A 20,174-nucleotide genomic window follows, 5' to 3' on the forward strand; every position below is an offset into this window, starting at 1 on the left:
TAAATCGTTTACTTGTAAAGACAAAAACTTAAAATGATCATATCCTACCGTCTTACCTCTATAAGAAGTCCTCGAGGGCGACGTCCCTCCAACACGCCGGACGGAACGGGCGCCGCGCTCCCAACATAAACACAGCACAAGCGTAAATCGAAATCGGAATAAATAACTTGCAAGAATAAGATGAATAACAAACGCACAACACTTTCACTTAATTTATTCACTGAAATCCAAAAAGATCGCTTGTTTTTATTCAAAATTTATGATAAATATAAGAGCGCATGTCACATGAATTCAAAAATCTCTCTCAGAGTTTCATAGTAGCATCTTAGAAGACCGCCGCTCGATGACTGGCGGGCGCGCGCCGTTTGCGTCGGTCGGGTTACCTCGGGTACCACTAGTGGCAGAATATACGCGGTCCGGGGAGAGTTGCGACGCGAAGAGGGCGGGCACATACACTGCAGGCGCCTATTCGTTGTAGTAGCATAATACTGGACATTGAAAATGAATGAACGAGTGTGAGTACATACACTCAGCGTAGATCCGAATAAACCTACCTTCTATATCCTGTCTAGATAAAAATTAATTGTTGAAATATTACCTTGTTAATTTTACGTTTATATTGTAATAAGCTCTAAGTGATAAGGTACTCGATCACATTTTAATGAAATGCTAGATAAAAATTCCGATTAGATAATGAGTAAGCTCCCTATAGAAGTCTTAATTTATTATTAATTGGTTGTTATTTAAATCCTATTTATTATCGAGGAACTAAAATATGTTTTAACTTAAATTGTGATTTAAATATAGGTACCTACATATTTATTACAAAAAAATGTAATTCTATGTTAATTTACTTGTGAGCGTCGATAGTAAAAAAAAAACAATAAGGGAAGAAAATACATATTATAATTAAAAGACAGAATGATAGATATTTAGATAATTATATAATGTCATTCATAGTTAGTTGGCATTACCCGCATTACCCGCAGTTTCTCTTCCCATAATGCTAAGGCAAATATTTTATACACTTTTATAAAGCTTTTATGTATGACTATTAGGGATAAAGAAAATATGTATCTAAGTATATTAGTTTATATAATTATAAATCCCACCTACAAAATTGAAAACGCGAAAGATATGTATTGCTTAAAATTTGATGGATTCAGGGTCAATGAATGCATACAATTGATGCGAAAATTCAAGTGTTTAACAATTTGCATCCAGTAATAATGTAAATCAAACGGGAACCCATGTTCTGCTCGCTAATCTTTAGTTTGACAGTTACCAGTCAAATACGACGCAAATAGCCGCCACCGACGTCAGTAGTGCACGGACGATGCCCTCTATATTGAACAAAGAATATAATTTATAACCATATTATAACTAATTATATTAAAAAACCGTTTATCCGAATTTCGTCGTTATTGAATTATTTAACGTTTTCCAGAACTTTCCTGGCTTTTTTCTGGCTCACTAAATAATATGAACAAAAGGTTTTGGTCATACAAAAATACAACATATTAAAAACAATATGATAATAAATATGTAATGTGATGCCTATTCGTTGATGCCAAAATCAAATGTTGGTTGATAGAAAAAGATAAAGAAAAAGTTTGAAACGTAGTCCTTACGCGGAAAGATCGGTTTGTCATTTGTTCAAGTAACATTTTATGCTAAACCTTAAAATATAATCAAATATCGCTTTTTGGCAATTTTAATCCATTTTAAGAGGATCTAAACTTGGTAGGTAAAAATAAGAATAAAAGTATGATTTTAGGAAAATCGCCAAAGCGATCAGGCTACTACAGGTTCGTATCAATATAACGCTTCCGAGGCCCCTACCATGCTGTGCTCCATCTATAACTCCCGATTCTCGAAACTCTCTTCAGAACGAAAATGTGATCTCGCTAAAATGAGTAATGCCTGGTTTACACAGAGCGAAATGCTGACTAGACAGTCGACAGCTACTCGTATTGTATACTTGTGTTTTAGTAGCTCGGGTTGCCTCAGCTGTTCACATGATGAGAATAGTGTTGAGAATTCTACCTAAAAATACACATGTCAATCTACAGGATCCCTTCACGACTAACTGTCGGCCTAATGCCGAACACGTCCGAACCATGCAAGTGATTTGCGAGGTACTGCCATACAATTGTTGGGTACGGCAAGCAAGCGATTGAAAACAAAAAATATTGAAGTTACTCAAATGCGAGCTAGTCGCAAGTAACTCATATTACAATTGCAAGAATCGTCCATACAATGAGAGTTGTACTGCTGCATAGGTCGACTCGCTAGCTCGCACTGTGTAAACGAGGCATTAGTTACCCCGAGCGACTATCCAAATTAGACTCTCCAAGATTCAGACAACAATTCGTTAGTCAAGCGTAGAAACAAACAATTGAGCATTGACAAAGACCAGTTGTCATAGGTACTATTATGAACAAACTAACGTCAAATATCAATTGTGAAATGATAAAAACTTCCAACTTCCAACAAACAACCGATCTTATGTAGGTTTATGTTAATATATTGCTTATATGTTTAAAAAAAAAATATAGTCAATTATATAGTTCTTGCTGAGTAGGTCTCTACTGAGGGTTAATCGACTAGACCTTAAAAGCAAAGTATTTATACGGGCTATCCATATACATATATAGAATAAATCACTTGAGGGAAATGTCTCATGAATAAATAGTTTACCCAATTTTAAAATTAACGTTTTGCTTGTAGAAAGATTTTTTTATTGAAAACTGATTACACCTATTCATAGGTAGATTTAGAGAAAATGTCGTTTAGCATTAATGACATACAAAACAAGATCTATCCGTCACTTTTGTAGTGGTTTTTGCTTAAAATAACAAACGATTTAAAAATCAAAGGTTTTATTGTATGTATATTAGTTTAAATCAAAGGTGTGTTTGTGTTTGTGTGTGTTGTTGGTTTTCTGTATTTTATGTTTTTTCCGGTACTCTAGAAAACGCATTTCCGAAATGTATTTATGATCAGTTAATTAGTTATGACGTGGAAACGTTACAAACAAATAACTTCATGTTCCCATTTATAATATTAATGAAGAGTTTTGCAATACTCATTAAAACCTATTTAAATTCCACAGTAACAAAAACTACTAACAATACGAAACGATACGAAATTACGTTGTACTAATATGCAATGAGCAACTTTATTTGCTGATACAGCAGAACGTTATAACACAGGTACATATAGGCTATAATTATTTCGTTTTATACAAGAATATATATATATATATATATATACCAGACGTTATTCGATATATAAATTACCCAGTTTTTGTGTGAGCTTAGTCGTAGGAACTTTATCATAATATAATAACTCAGAAATATTTACACCGTACGTATAATTTAGAAATAGTTTAATGGAGATTCATAGTAAGATTTTGTATTGTGAGACTATAGATGCGCTTTCGGTAAGATTGACCCGTATGCCGTGACGGCAAACGGCATGGTACTCTTATAAGCCGTCATGTCTTATATCCGCCGCCGCTTTCTACTCGCTGTGATTTCGTGGCGCGTATACTGTACACTTCGTTGCTATTTATTTCAATAACAAAACTACTTATGTCTTATAATTTATTTCAGAGAAGAGATTAAACTTTTTTCTTCAATATAAATTATTTCTACAACCATCAATCTCGATGTGTCACACCTGCTGTGCAGTCTGTGATAGTCACATTTTGTTAATGTAAATGTCACATGAGTAGCGTAATTAAAATTAATTTTAATCTATGCTAATAAATTGACTGGCTGGAAGAAATAGATAATATAAAAAAACCATAAAGTTAAAAAAAATACAGAATTTCATTATACAGGACCAATGCAGGATTTCTCCAGATGTTTTTCTTTACCGAAAAATACGAATTAAATTTTTATAATAAAAGATTTTTAACACGAAATCGACTTTAACAGTATATAGCAGCAACAGCGGTTGAGTAGCAGTAACATTTATTGAAGGGTCTTCATCTTTACGAAATTTAAATAGAACCATTTCAGTTAAAATAAACCTTTTTAAACAAAAAATAATTTTGCAAATTAATAATTAAAAATTGCTAAGTCTATATATGACGGAGTTAATTAATGCCCAAGCATAACTTTATTTGCAAATATATATATACACATCCAGATTTTGAATATTTTCCTTTTTTGACGTCTGTCTATCTAGGCTCTTATAGCACATTGTAGGCCCACTTTAATATTCTTGTATAAGGTCATCAAGAGTGATCACCATGACTTTTCAATAACGCTATATTAGTAATCGTGGTCTTTACAACAATTATTTTTACGTAACCTTTTCATAAATACCAGTATACTCGTACGTTATAAAAATAAATTCACAGTGTTTTCAACATAGCTAAGTGAATGTATGGTATTTTATTCCATTAAATTTCCTAAGAAATGTTAAGAATGAATAGCCTAATATAGCATCGATCGAATATCGCATCGACAATTTTTTAAACGATTTTTAAATAAAACATATTCCCAAATGCAATTTATTGGTTTGGCGCAGAGCATACAGTTCGCTAAATCAATTTTCGCTACAGCAAAATCCTTTTAATTATTCATATAGTCTATCGAAGCTTTTATACCGAAAAAAGTAACGTTAGGCTAGTTACATATGATACAATATATCATATTATGATATATTGTTGTTTAAAAAATATTTTCTGGAATATAACATCAACCGATTCACTGGCGATTAAACACGTAGTGTCAGTTAATTTTAATGTTATCTGTGTAGTACGTGACGTTACACATCTCTGGATATTGTTTGTAGATAACATGTATTTATTAAATATACACGAAGAATCATAAACACAGAAAATCAGTAACCTCGAATGACGCGATGCTATCGAATCATGCGCCCGCTATATCCGTCCGCAGCAGTACCGGTCCTGCATGCTGATTACCATCATTACTGGTAAAACAATTGTAGACGAACTAAGCTAACGACCCATTTATTATATAATACAATACGTATAACGTAAACATGTATAAGTAGTGATTATTAAACGATTAAAACATAAACATTATTTTATTTTTAAAGTTCAATTGTGTAAGATAAAAAAATAAGTATTTAACACTCTACCTTTTTGTAAATATACTTAGATGGGTCTTATTACTTATGCAATTAAGTATATTTATAACGCAAAATAAATTCTTGCAATAAAATTATTTATTTTATTTACTAAATAATATTAAGTACCATAAATAGCTTATAATATTTCTTTCAAAATTAACAGGAACGAATGATCGATAAGGTAAAACGAAGGCCTCTTGTCTTGGAAGTCGCCTTGAATAATTTATTCGAATCACATATTACGATGACAGGGTCCCTGGTCACCGACAGATGCCTACAGCATCACAGATAATATTCTGACATTGACTCGGTTCAAACACGAATGCTAATATATATATTAAAGGTTATAATTTGTAGAAAGTGTGATAAATTAAGTTACAAAGTAAGATATAGCTAACATTTTTATCTCAAGCTGTTAGTGTGTATATATCTAATCCTGCAAATATTTTTTTCATACAACATGGTATCGAATAAGGTAATTCGGCTTAAATTATTCGAATCTATTTTCAAAATATCGCGTTCGAACGTTGTAATATGGAAGAATATTATTAATTCCAGGTCGCTAGTTTTCCAGGAAGCCGTGATATCGGAATTGCAAATATAGGCTATACGCTTCCACTTATCCGTTGCGAGGTCGTAAGCGGTGAGCCCGTAACATTACACATCCTCGCTCTTCACTGCACATTCCCAATATTACTTAGAGCTTACCTATTTTATTTAAATGAAACTCTATTTGCTCGTCCTTTCGTTACGTTCTAAATATGATAAACCCTCAATAAATATAATTCTTAAATGACGTGCTAATATTTTTAAGACAATAAAATCATTCTAGATCATAATTTGTCACAATTTCTCTTTAATACTTTTTTACATTCTTTCCAAATAATAAAAAAAAAATATGGTTTAAAAATGTATCTAATTGTGAAAATGTACCTCAAGAGCAACACCAACACAGTCATGGTAAAATACATTAATATTCCACTGACCTTTTGATGCTGTCCCACTCTTTGTTATCCTTAATAGAAATGCATATGGAGTGTTTTAAATTCACTACCGTAATAGGAAAATTATTCCTTTGTTCTGTTTTATTATTCAATGGTCTTGAAATTGATATAAACTAGTTTCACGTGACAATTTGCGATACAACTAATTTGTACAATGGTTATACAGTTAAAAACTTCCATTTCCGATATTCATAAAATTAGACTCAAGATCTATTCCATTGAAATTCTTACATGGAACCTAGGTACATCAGTTGACTGTTTGAAGATAGCATAATTGCATTCATAGAATGTCTCACCTTTCCCCTAAGGGGTGAACAATGCAGCAGACCAAGCAACATGTAAACTATGGATAATTTTTACAAACAGCTAAAGCGTATCGCGAATCCATTAAGTGTAATCCAAACCTTAGAAAAGACAATGAAACATGTATTAGGTGGAGTATGTTCGACCAAGCAGCGTTCTAGTAACGTCGACAGAAGATCTCGGTACTTTACGTATGCTAAAGTAATTTAGTTCTAATTTAGTTTCTAAGGTAGTTTATTCGGTAATAGAAGATTACCGAATACACCTAATCTTATAACAAAAACAAAATAAAATAATTTATAATTTAATATATTTGTGTATCAAATGATAAATACGGAATCACTGTCAGATATTCGTGTTGTTGAGCATAAACAATAGAAATGTATTTTACGGGGCGAGACGAGTGTCCTCTTTCCATATCAATGGGTGTTGTAAAAACATTTTTTTTATTGTATGTACTAAGTACCTACTTGCCCATGTCTCAATTGGCAAAAACTTACGTTCTGTTCTGTTAAAAAACAAGTAATAATTATGTCGGATTCGAATTTTAATTTTGTAAGAACATAACGAGATTAAAGACTAATTCCATTGCAGTATTTAAGTTATTGCCTAACGAGTTGTGCTTGCAACTTCGTCAGCATGAAACATGGATACCTAGAAACTTTTATTTTCCTCTGGGAATCGTAGCCAGATCCAGAAATTGTGTAATGCCGAGATTTTTATATTGATTATTACATATTTGAAGATATGATGATCAGAAACAGTTTATTTTTTGGCAACAAATGATTGGTTAGAATTGCTCATAAACATAAACACTTTAATTTTAAACATGCCTCTCATAATCAAGGTACACCAAGTATGGGATCTCAGATGATACCCTTGAGCATATTTTCATACTAGTTCGCTCACCCTTCGAACTACAACAGCCATAAAAAGTGTTAGAATCGGGGTCTACATAAAACTTTTATATTGAAGGACATATTATTTATAAAGAAAATATTTTTTCTATTTTTGGGTCGCCTTCGTAGGCGTGCCCAGAACAACTTACCAAAGTTTCATCTCAATCGTATGAACGTTCATATTTTTTAGATACCAATTATATTTTTATTAATACCTACCATATTCAATTTAAGTGTTTTCTTTAGGATATATTTTTTTAATACATATATGGTATATTTAATAAATATAAGCTATATTCTATTTATGTACGATAGGATGATTAAGTATGATATATGACGTACTATACGATTGGTGCATAGGGTTTTCTACAAGTTCGTCTAGGTAAGTACTACCCACTCATCATATATCCTACCGCCAAGGAGCAATACTAAGTATTTATGTGTTCCGCTTTGTTGGGTGAGTGAGCCAGTGTAACAACAGGCACAAAAGACATCTTACGGCACCAATGTCTATGGACAGTGATGGCCACTTACCATTAGGTGGCCTATTTGCCCGTCCACCTACCTATATACCTATACCATTATATACCTGTATAATAATAATAAATTTGTCAACTTTTTAGAAGCTATTTATTATACTCCTGTTTTGACTGTAGGCTAAAAGCCTTTCCGTAAAAATCCGAATAAATGGCATGTAAGCATTCTCTCTATTTATAAAAAGCAGTTAGAAATAACAGTTTTTTGAAAAATCGCTCAAATTTACTGTCTTAAAAAAAATCAAAACTACATGCAATTTTACTAAAGCAGCAATGTGAATGATTTTCCCTGTGTCAACAAAAAAAAAAAGGTTAATGTGCATAGTTGCATATAATATGCGATTTAGAAAATTGTACAGTAACAGCTGATAACATTGATTTTGCATAAGGTCGCAAGGCAACGGGTAGCTCACGGTAGAAAACACGCGATCTATCAATTTTCGAGGTCAAATCATCGCATGCCGAAAGCGAGAAACAGACGAGGTTAGATTCGTTATTATGATAAAGGGTAAATAATTTCACAATTAGTATTGATTTTATTTGCTATTTGACTTTTCCAAACTAGAATCTTAAACATATAGGCATAGATTACTATGATAAAATATTATATATATTTGGTCGGTTGAATCGTAAACCGCCCACGGCTAATGTCGGCTTATTTCTTTATTAAAAAAATAAGATTTTGTTTCCTTTTATTCCTCGCCATATTATTATTGTTTAGATAATGCTAATGATAAAGAGTTTTAAAGGATAATTTTATATTGTTTTTTATTTAACTGCAGTCGTTTTTTTTTTGTAATTAGCTTACATCGACTTATCGACGTTACTACATACATATTTGAAATTAGTTTACCCTGGCTGACAGCACTGCGCAAATGGAACAAACACGGACGGAATAAACGATGACATTCCCAGGATCAATACAGTACAGGAAAACATACTTGAAGCTTGAATACGAACAGATTGACGAGTCCAAATGACAAAGGATATTCATCACGAATTTAAATCGTAATATATTTATTTACATTTTATTTCTACTCTGTCGATATATTATAAGATATTTATAACTTTTAAAAGCAAGTAAATTTTCTTGGATAGAACTTCGGGCGCATTACGTAGGTTTCTTAGTTGAATACACGTAGCAAGAGGTAAATTATTTATAATGAAAATTTATTTGCAAGGTAAGTGCTTAAGCGTTTTCTCTTACTGATTAAATGAATATAAAGACTTTTCGCAAACAGAAAACTTGAATTATTTTCAGTAAATCCGTTACAAGCGTACGCACGTAGGTCCTTTCGTGGTTTTTTCTAATGTCGAGCGTAATCAATAACGTTAGTCGACTTAAGATATAATATATGTTTAATAATACGTTTTAGAATTTATTTTTATTATTAGCTCCCTCATTTCTGTTAATTAATTATTCTAATCGTTTAAAAATACAACCTAAAAGTTTTATTTGTAATAGATAACGTTACATGTACCTACGCTACATATTTATTGATTGTCAACAAATTACAAACACTTCGACAGGAATCGACGAAAGTAGGTCAGTGATTCCACTAGGTTAGGTTTTTGTATTTTTTTTTTATACTGATATACATACATATATATATAAATAAATAAATAAATACTTATCATGTATCGTTCACAAATAGTAAATTTATACTATAATTTCCCCTTACTATTCTCCATAGCACAGAAAGTTGATGGCGGGGCTAGTTAATATTTTTCAACGAATAGTGCCAATGTCGTGATGGACACTTACCAATAATTTGCCATTCTGTGAAAAAAATTAACACCCTGGTGTGCAATTATAATCCTAATAAAATGCTATTACAATTATTGTTTCGTTATATGAATTTACAGGATATTAAATTTTTGTTAAATATTATGTACGAGCCCAGACTCTTCATATTATATATATATATATATATATATATCTCTCTAGTCTTATTGTACGTACACTTATTATATTGAATGTACGTACCTTACGTATTCCGAGGAAGCATAATCACAGAACTAAAAAAAAATTTAATTTTGATGGTAACATACCATCATAAAAGTCAGTTCTAATATTAAAGAACCCTTTGATAAAATGTTTTAGTGCAACTTCACAATTAACTGTGACAATATTGAGATCGATAAATCATTTCTTCGCCAAAGGTTGTACAAATCCAAACTTAATGTACGCAAAATTAGTTGAAGCTATATCATAATGGCAAATAAAGGTCAAGTTCGTGGGGTGCAGGCGGTGGCGGTAACGACAGCTCACGGTCCGCCGGGTGCCACAAGGCCGTTGAACATCAAAGCCTTCTATCCCTGTAAATTATACCCTCCACCGAACAACCGGAGCTGAGCCCGCGCTTATAACACATACGTGCAAACAATGTTATGTACATAAATCAATTGAAAATGTAAAATTTGTTACTGTAAAAACATTAAGTATTGAACTTGTTCGTATAATATCGCAAAAACATTACATTACGTAAATAGAACACACAGCCACAAATATTAATTCCCATTCTTAGCCTCTCTTACGTATATGTTAGATATTGTATTTATTATATAACTACCATAAATATAACTTTTAGCTTTAGAGTTTTATAAATGTATTTATTAATACGATTTATTAAGTCAAAACAATTAGTCACTTCGAGTCGTTCTCAGCTTGTGTATAGCGTTATGTGTATACTGAACATGTTTATCCAATATAAATTAATCGCTTATTTCGATAAGAATAATTAACAAATCTCATATCATAAATTGATTTAAAATTTAGTATAAGTAACTATGATTTCTTTTTAATTGATTAAAATTTTCTTATTTTTATTAATAATAGTTGAACTCGAGAGTTGCGGTTTTTGACCAAAGTATTGTTATCATTGCAAAATCATTACAAATAGTATTTCAATGTGGGTATCTAACTATCCATACAATCGCTGTTATTACTGTATATAAAAATGGATACAAATTGAATGAACAGAAATTAAATTGTTTATTTTAAAACCTTATCCGAGTTTTAGACGTAAACAACAAATTTCGTTATCCTTTAACAAAATCATTCCAGCTTCATTTCCTAATATACATCGTCCGATCACAAGAGGACTTGTTACTGAGGAAAAAAATGTCTTCATCAAGTCGAGTTTATTTAATTTGCCGAACAAATTCAATATTGTAAGCAATCAATTTATATATTTGAATGATTTTGTCGCTTCAATTTTATTGAAATATCATGTTCTGAAATATATTTGACGTTACTATAAACACGAACGTTTGTATATCTAGATGAATATTACTTAATCTCACTAAAACTTCTTGACGATTATTAATACAATTTGATATAAGAAGACGATAAAATCGATCAAACTAAAATAATCGCTAAAATTAATTTGGGTCGAGTGAAATCACCTTACTGCTGATTTAGCGTTTTATACGTCATTGATAGTACCACTGTGATTATTTGATATTTAAAAAGTTACAGTCATATATTTAAAAAAACATTATACGGCAGAGCAGAAACTTCTCCTTAAAAAGGAGTGATACGAGGTTTTCCTTCACCATCGAGTACGAGTTGATTTATGAAATCAAAATTAAACACAAGAACACTCCATTCTCGAACCATCTCGTATAATTAAAATACATATATACACTTACTTATTCATTAAAGTAATAATGATATCATTGCTGTTAACTTGTACCTACATCATTTAATTATTATTAATGTCACGTGGCACGAAGAGAATGTCTGTGTGCCTAATTATAATTAATTGTGTGGTTTTTTTCCGAATTCACGCAAAAACTTATTATCAAATTAGTTAAATTATCAGGTAAAAACTATACGATCGCTTAGTGTCATAAACATACTTAGTTTGATTTTTATGTTGTGTATTTGATTTCAATGAGCTATGTTAACGCTTTTTTCTTCAATGCTGGGAAAATATGAAAACATATGTAAGTTATAATAAGAAAGATTATAAAAATATCTTGAGAAAATAATTACTGTCAATGTGTCTATATTTAAAACACATTAAAAAGTTATTTTAAACATGGAATATGTCGAAGAACAATGTTATTGTTTTGTTTTTTGAGTTATTATATAAAAACTGTAGGTAACGCAAGAAAAAATATGTGGATTGTATAGTCAGACATATTAGTATTGGATTATCATGCATTGTGCAAGCCATGGAGCCAGTGTAACAGGCACAAGGGACATACACATAACATTAGTTCTTGAGGTTGACGGCGCATGATAAATTGAAGAAAAAAAATGGACGATTGTATATGTACTTTATGTAGATGCTGTTATAATAAGAGTTTATATCTCTATATTTAAAATACATTCAAGATAAAATCCTAATTGGATCTTAATTCGTGCAAAAACAACAGCGACGTACCTACTTTTATTTTTACTCAATATCATTTTCATGAGCTTTGAGGTTTCTTGAGAAAAAACATTGAAATGGTAGTTTTAATAAAAATGAGAATTGAATAAATAAAATGAAAAATAAATTGAATTTAATAATAATTCTATATCATGTTTATCTTCTATTATCCTCCTATTACCTGCGTATTGCGAAAATTTAGAACTATGCGAATGCAATAAAATATCTATGAAAATATCAGTTCCATAGTAGTTAAAAAGTATTTTTTGCTTGCTTATTACACCAATGTTAATTAAGAAAAGTACATTACCGACACATTTTTATTTTTTATTCATTAATCAGATAAGAGTTACATAGGTACATGTAATTGTACCAATATTTCATTACGATTTATGTACCTTCGATAGCTCAGTTGGTAGAGCGGTGGACTGTAGATGAAATTACTAATAGCTGACATCCATAGGTCGCTGGTTCAAATCCGGCTCGAAGGATATTTTTACCAAAACACAGAAATATTATGTCCTCACGTAAAGTAACATGTTGCAACATTTTTTTTGTAATTTTAAACTTTGTTACATAGCTGTGAAATGAAGTTTCCTCACACAATAACCGAGCACTTCACGACCAAGCCACAAATGCTACAAACATTTTATTCAACTGCGGGAATATATTCTGCGCACAATGATTTGAAACCAACTCCAGGCCAGCTTCCCGCGAGGACCATTCATACTAAGAAAAAACAATGCTACTCTTTTTACACGGTGTAAAACTTTAAAGTAAAAAGTTTCTTTATGTTAAATATTATGTTCATATCACTGAAAGAAATGCTTTTTCTTATATCTAAGTGAATAACGTATTTTTGTAAGTATAAGTATACTCATTTACACATGGAAGTAACGTCTTCGAATGCGTAAATTAGAATTACATTTTCTAAAAAAAAATATTATATATAGTCATTTAAAGAAAAGCAAACATTCAATTAAATATCTTTTAATAATATTTCAGTCAAAAATCAGTACTTACATTACTAATATTTTGACTTAAGTTACATATCTGGCATAGTGGAATTATACCAAGATGTATTTATTTATTGGCTTTGTATTGAAACGAAGAAAAGGTAAAATTATTAAAAAAATCCAGAGAAACGGAACACAATATCATAAAACGTGCATAATAACTTATCCTTCACAATTATAGGTTCAGTGTTGAGGGCATTGTTTAAGAACTCGGAAAACACATTGAATGCGAATTTAGAACAGCGGCAATACCACAGCAACGCATGGATAGCAACGCATGTACCTAATATGTGTTTTCATTGCAAAATTTTAGAATTTTAATCATTTATGTTTGTATTCGCGTTTGGTTCGAATTCAATTAGGTACATATCATCGTAAAATCTGTGTTGAGATATATTTACACCTTATGCTAAATTTATACCTACCTTTTATAATTATGTACTTGTACCTGCCAAATAATATTTTTAGAGGACATTTTATTTCTTCGGGTTTGTCCATCTGTAATGCTTGCACAGCCACAGAATGGATTAATTTATGCCATGACGATTGTCACAAGGATTCGTTATAATATTAGAGGATATCCAAAAGGCGAACATTTCATTCATTCAAATAATTGGAACAGTGATACACGCAGTTTATTTCGATATTACTATGTATTAAAATTTAAAACCTACGAGAATAAAAGTTCACCGATAAGAAGCTAGTCATGCAATGGCTGCGACCCTGCGCAGATATATTACAAATATATTATATTTTTAAATACAAAAGAACCCCGCCACACACACAACATCTCGCATTACAATGATTACGTAAATAAACAATTATTATTGTTATTTTTCTGATAGCTGGTAGATGCGGGGGATGCGGCTTTAACTTCAGATGATCCAAATTATATTGCGTAAGTATAATGAAATATGCCTTCTTACAAAATTGTATATTAAGGGCTAAATTTAATAAGTCAAAATCATCATTGTAAAATAATAAAATTAAAAGCCACCAAAATGTTTTCACATTCGAATTTACATGCTTATTACATTGTGTACGTACTTTTCTCTGCCTGTCAAAAGAGAAGTGTTTGTACCTACGGCGCACAGCTTGTTGTACAGGCTCTAGCGTTCAACGTATTTAAAAAAAATAACGTGTACATAGGTGCTTCAGTTCATAAAAGCATTCATGGTAACGCAGCTCATCTGTTGAATATTCTCTCTAATTAATTCGTCCTGAAAATCTTTTTGAACAAATAAATGTACTTAATTAATTTGAATATACGTATATATTTTCAACGAATAAATAATGCAGCCATTTAATAAAATCAATGTAATAAATAATATAGTCGTATACATACATTTTTTTGGTTTAACACGACTCATTGTATCATAATTATTTTATTTGGGTTTTTAATGTGGTACAGTCACAAATATTAGACCACAAACCATGGTGACCTTTTGGTGACTAGAAGTCATCCAAAATCTAAAAATTGTTATTTATAATTTAAATAGTACACAATACCTAAATTACGTAAAAAATAAAACACAAATAAAAATAACTCAAGTCTGTTCTGGACGGTTGCTTGTACGTCATCTATCCTATTAAAAAGAAACAGATGACCTTCTATTTAAAGTTGGTTAAAAAAAGGGGAAATCGAAACTTATATAGGTACCTACGTGTTGAATGATTTTGGAAAAATGAACTTTTAAGAGAAATGGCGTATGTATGGCTGTCCGATGTTTTCGCCCTGGGTACTTGCCAATAAGTAGGTACAAGCGCAGAGATCGCTTGGCACACGAGTATTAAAATTTTATTTAATGTAACAATTGTATTATACGACGTATAACGATGTCGTCAAGTCACACGTCAAAATAAACAATTTATATGATATTCTAATCATAATCATCTAGGTACGAAGCCGTATTGGTTCTTCTTACAAAACACGAATGCAAATCGTAGTTAATGACGAATAAGTTAACAATTTTATTTAGTCTCTAAGTCCCCTTTTTGTCATTTACAATTGTATAGATCGACCACGATTCTTTGACCAAATCTATTAATCTAGTTTTTCTTTACCTCTTCAATCTGATTGAATGGTAACCCTTCAATATGCATATATGCAAAAAAGTGGATAGGAAATATTTAGGTTGTTACCATTTCTGTTTAATTTCTAAGAGTCTATTTATTTTTATGTAATTAAGAACATTGCAATTAATTTAAACCGTACTGGAGTAAATTCCGATCATTAATCATTTAGGGTTTAATTGCATTTATTTGTAGATAGATTTTGGTCTAATAGCATGTTAAAAAATCTTGTATGTAATTCTGTTTACATGAAGTATTACAAGAATATTTGCGTAATAATTTCAATGCCGCTAATGAATCAATCAAAGGTTTTATGCTATGCACATACTATTAACATAGGCAACATGAGTGATGCTTAATATTATAATCGTTCGGTTTGTGAATGTATATATATTTTCTGTAGCTTTATCGTCCATTTATATTTTTTTGCGAATTCTGTCTAACAGGACTTCGAAGCCTCAATTTAAAAATTACTGTCTGTCGTAAAAATTATCATCACGATCATCATTTCAAGCATCAGGCTAATCGTGGTCTTACAATCTACATCATACCTGAGTCAGCCATGTTTCAAGAGTGTTCAAACCTCAAAATTCATATTAGTGTATTCATTTCTTTGAGTACTCAATTATTGTTGGTCACAATTTAAATATTGATGTCAGTTGCATAATTCTCTTATGTTGATGCTGATATGTATTCCCAAAAAATATATATTATAGATACGTCACATGGTACGAACGCTGTTACTAACAACTTAATACAAATGTTCGTCGCTAATGAATCAAGTAAAATCTAAGTAGAATCGTAAGTACAAGTAGATAGGAATTTTGGTGAATAATTCAATAATTTGGATACAGCAATTATCAATAACAACTGAAATGTTCTAAATATGTCGATTTGTCGAGATCCTAAGCATATTTAATTCATCAATAAAAATATAGATCGGTTTTATTTACATTTGTATTCATACTCGTTCTGTTTTCAAAGTTAGTATTTTTGTTGTTAAAACCTTCATTTACATCTGAAACGGTGAATTCATTGATGTTCATTCAGCCGTACACGATACACATTAATTATTCAGGTTATATTTTACAAAACACAGCGTTTTCTTTCAGTACCTTTCCGTTTGCACCTAAAGTAGACATTTGACAATGCGTGGCGAAATATTCTGGGTTTGAAATCCCAATAAAAAGTTTGTTTGTAATGACAAAAAAGTAATCATTGGTTTTAAGTCCGAACTCTGACCGCTATTAATGAAATCAATCGCCATAATACAAAGTACTATTTCAATTAGAAGAAAGTCTTATTCTGACCATGATAAAAACAGTTAACGACAACTTCCTTTTTCAAATGGTTAAAAATTTGTAGTAAGTCTGTTTTGTTGCAATTTTAGTAACAGCCAAATAAGGTAGATTTCTATATTATTGCTTACGCCTACTAGGTTATAAAGAAAAATCTGTTAGTGCAAAATTATCAGAAAGTCGTGATGTCTCATGACGCTGTTTTAGTAACATTCAATAACACCTGATTTGGAATGTATTGAAAGAGAATTCTGCGCATTGCCAAAATTTATATAAACTGCGTTCATAAGTACAGTTCCTTAAACCCGATTGAGAACTGATAGAAGCCGATTTTACTACCAATCTTTGTTTAAATTTGTGCAATAGAACAACATGTCTAATTATCTTTCGCGCATATAGGTCGCAATTTTTGTGTAACAATTAGTAGGTAGTTACATAAGGCGGATTCAACGTCATCTTTTGAAAATCAACTTTGAACTTAATTAACTTATTCATCCTTAAAACAGCAATCTAGCAAAATTTAGTATCTATGCGTACAAAAATTAATAAGTTGATGGTACCCATTCTGAACCTTATGAACGTACGCAGTAAAGTTCTGACGCTTAGGGTTCAACAACTCGCAATTATGCATTTTTTGCAATTTAGTCCTACTTTTCAAATGAATGTATTGTATTATTTTGTTATAAATAAATGATCTAAGTTTTGTTTATCTTTATACCTACTTCCATTGGCATTGGCTATACGTAAATGAACATTTAAAAATGAAAATTATAATTCTTAATTATCCCTTATTAATTACGACAAAAATAAAGCAAAATAAATATGCACATATTGTAATAGACAAATGCCCGTTATACTCTATTCTACTATGTTTGAAAAAGTACGTTAAAATGTTGACTTTTCTAATAAAAAGCCACAAAAATATATAATATTTTGCCGAAATATATTATATATAATATATTTCGGTAAAATTATCACATTTTCTTGCCATAAAATAATATTAAATTTTAAACCTTTTTTATTCCCGCACAAACGCTATCAGTCATTTCAGTCACGTTGATGAAAACAACAGTCGTGTGCGACTGGTATTCATTCAATTTTAACAGTTATAAATATTTGGTGTTTTTTGGGAAAACAATACAATTACAATCGCTATCGTTGATATGTAGTGTCTAGTTTTACAAACACTAGCATTAAAACTCCAGAAATGTTGTTTATCAAAGTACCAGATAATATTGAAATGACAGTTTTTGCCGGCTCGTGCTTTAGGTCACTTGATATACAGACTAAAAATGACTACTTTTAATTTCAATATAATAAATTAATAATGCGCTTTTATGACTCAAAATCAAAATATTTAAGTATATTTCTACATATATTTAATTTTTATCAAATTTCATAATGTATTTTACACTACCAAAAATACCCTATTCATTGTTTTCTTAGTGCCTGTACATACGCGACACTTACAACTTAGATCCCACGTATAAGGTGCTTACAGCGTTTATATTTTGACGTAAGTATTGCGTACACAGGCCTTCTAGGACTCCCTAAGTTAGATGAAATTATTTTTACTGACGAACGTTTTAACATCACACAAATGCAAGCGTTTCGTTTTAATTGACACTTCACAGTAAACAAATTGTAATTTATAGTTTTCATTTTTAATTCTGTAATTTACATTACATATATGTATATACATAGCATTGGATTTTTGTTTTCTATGAATACAATATTTAAAAATAGCATAAGGCATAAGTTACGAATTTTCTATATTTTCAACTACCTACATAATATAATAAATATCTTACATTGATGAACTTATATGATCGAACAATTTTATAAATCATTATTATGATAAAATCACATAAAACTTCAATTTAATTCGGTATATCACAATATAGTTGTCATATATTATAATTTATAATAAGCAGTAGTATTATTTATTTCGTATATTTTATTTCCATACAATAATAAATTATTTATTATATACATTTTGTTTAAATAGATAATGAAAAGAATTAAGCCAGGTAAGCTAGACAATTTAATCAAAGCAATCCTTATTAACGTATACTCGTTTTAATATTATAGGAAATTTAGTTCAGATTACATGATTGAGTTCATATTTAACAACTATTTAATATTTCACTTATTAGACTGCTCTATAATTATACAAGAAAATGTGAAGTACATTGTAACCGTAAAATTCTGCAAAGAAATCGAATAGATGTGAACAAGACACCGCAGTATAAATAAAACCGCGACTAATTCTTTTAAAAACTGTTTTATTTCAAAGAATTATAGTCGCAATATTCCGACGCCATGTATACGAACTAAACATTAACGATTCACTCGTTTGCAACAAATAGAGAGCGAAAATATAAGTAACCGAAACGTCTGCACTATGTGACATATCGCTTAAAGTTTTTACGAGAAGGGTCAATAGCAATACAAACAAACACCGCACTCATATTTTTAACTTTTTTAATAGGGATAACTTATATAATATGCTAGGGATAGTCCCAAGGATTCTTCTCTAGTGACAAAAGGATAAAACCATTCATAAATGGAGAATCACATTTTATCACCTGCTCAATAAATACAGTCAACAGTAAGCATAATCTTAAACAATTTAATCCGTAAATGATATAGTCATTTCAGTCGCGCGTACGTCGCGCGACGGGGGAACACGCGGCGAATACGCGGGCCGGTCGGGGCGAGCGCGCCTCGGCGTCAGGGGCGCGGCGGGCGCGGGCGGCGCGGGCGCGCGCGGCGCGGCTAGGACGACGAGCCCGCCGCGAACAGCCCCGCGCTGAAGGCGGCCGGCGCCGCGCCCGCACCCCCCGCGCCCGCGCCCGCGCCGCCCGCGCCTGCGCCTGCGCCCGCCGCGCCGCGCGGCTTGGGCATGGGCGGCTGCAGGTACTCGTGCCGCGCCAGCCCGAACACGTCGATTCGCTCCTCCTTGCGATACGCCAAGCACGCGCGGATGAAGCTCTGTTATTAGAACACGCATGTATTTAATACTCTTGATATGAAATTTGTAAAACAAATAACTTTTATGATTTTTTTCAAAGATTGATAATTATATTTAACGATATTCGATTTAACTTGTTGATGTCGTCCAGACCGATTTCGGCAATGCAAGGGAGACACAAGGAAGACCAGCTAACTACGCAGGACGTATTATAGTAAACAAGTGCGTGCACCAACACAAGTACACTACCCTATTCCCTCACTCTCATAATCCTATGGGATGGCAAATCCGGCCAAAGCTAACTGCTTTACGTGCTTTCTGAGGAGCGGGAATGTACACACTTCCAATTTCTGGAGTCCGGGCTGTTACTGAGATTTTTGATAAAAAATACCCAACAACTTTTTATTGGGCAGACCTGGGATTTGACCCCAGGACCTCAGGACAATCGGTCTTATATCCACTTGAAAAACGACGCAGTCATGATTTAACTAGTTAGTAATTAAAATAACCAACTGATAGATTTACTGCATAGCACCATGGCCGATGAAGCAAATATAAACCTAGCTATATTGAAATG

General features: G+C 31.7%; 2 protein-coding genes and 1 non-coding gene across 13 annotated transcripts in view; 1 reads left to right on the top strand and 2 right to left on the bottom strand.

The window, feature by feature from the left end:
- Positions 1-374, bottom strand: part of LOC125064950 (Ca(2+)/calmodulin-responsive adenylate cyclase) — an 89,372-nt gene extending 88,998 nt beyond the window's left edge. The window contains exon 1 of one of the 2 annotated variants that reach the window (XM_047672277.1): positions 57-374. The gene's annotated coding sequence lies outside the window, so the exon portion shown is untranslated. The remainder of the gene's footprint in view (positions 1-56) is intronic. The other variant, XM_047672278.1, reaches the window with a different exon arrangement.
- Positions 375-12,633: 12,259 nt separating this feature from the next.
- On the top strand, positions 12,634-12,727 carry Trnay-gua. The gene is made up of 2 exons: positions 12,634-12,670; positions 12,692-12,727. It is a non-coding gene; the product is annotated as a tRNA-Tyr (tRNA).
- Positions 12,728-19,090: 6,363 nt separating this feature from the next.
- The window catches only part of LOC125064847 (serine/threonine-protein kinase tousled-like 2), a 33,584-nt gene continuing 32,500 nt past the window's right edge, over positions 19,091-20,174 (bottom strand). For 9 of the 10 annotated variants that reach the window (XM_047672120.1, XM_047672124.1, XM_047672127.1 and 6 more), the window contains one exon: positions 19,402-19,617. In XM_047672120.1, the coding sequence (XP_047528076.1) occupies positions 19,402-19,617 (216 nt within the window). Of the gene's footprint in view, positions 19,378-19,401; positions 19,618-20,174 lie in introns of those variants that run through there. The other variant, XM_047672123.1, reaches the window with a different exon arrangement.

This window comes from Vanessa atalanta, chromosome 6, assembly GCF_905147765.1.
Source record: "Vanessa atalanta chromosome 6, ilVanAtal1.2, whole genome shotgun sequence".
In the NCBI taxonomy this organism is placed as follows: Eukaryota; Metazoa; Arthropoda; class Insecta; order Lepidoptera; family Nymphalidae; genus Vanessa; species Vanessa atalanta.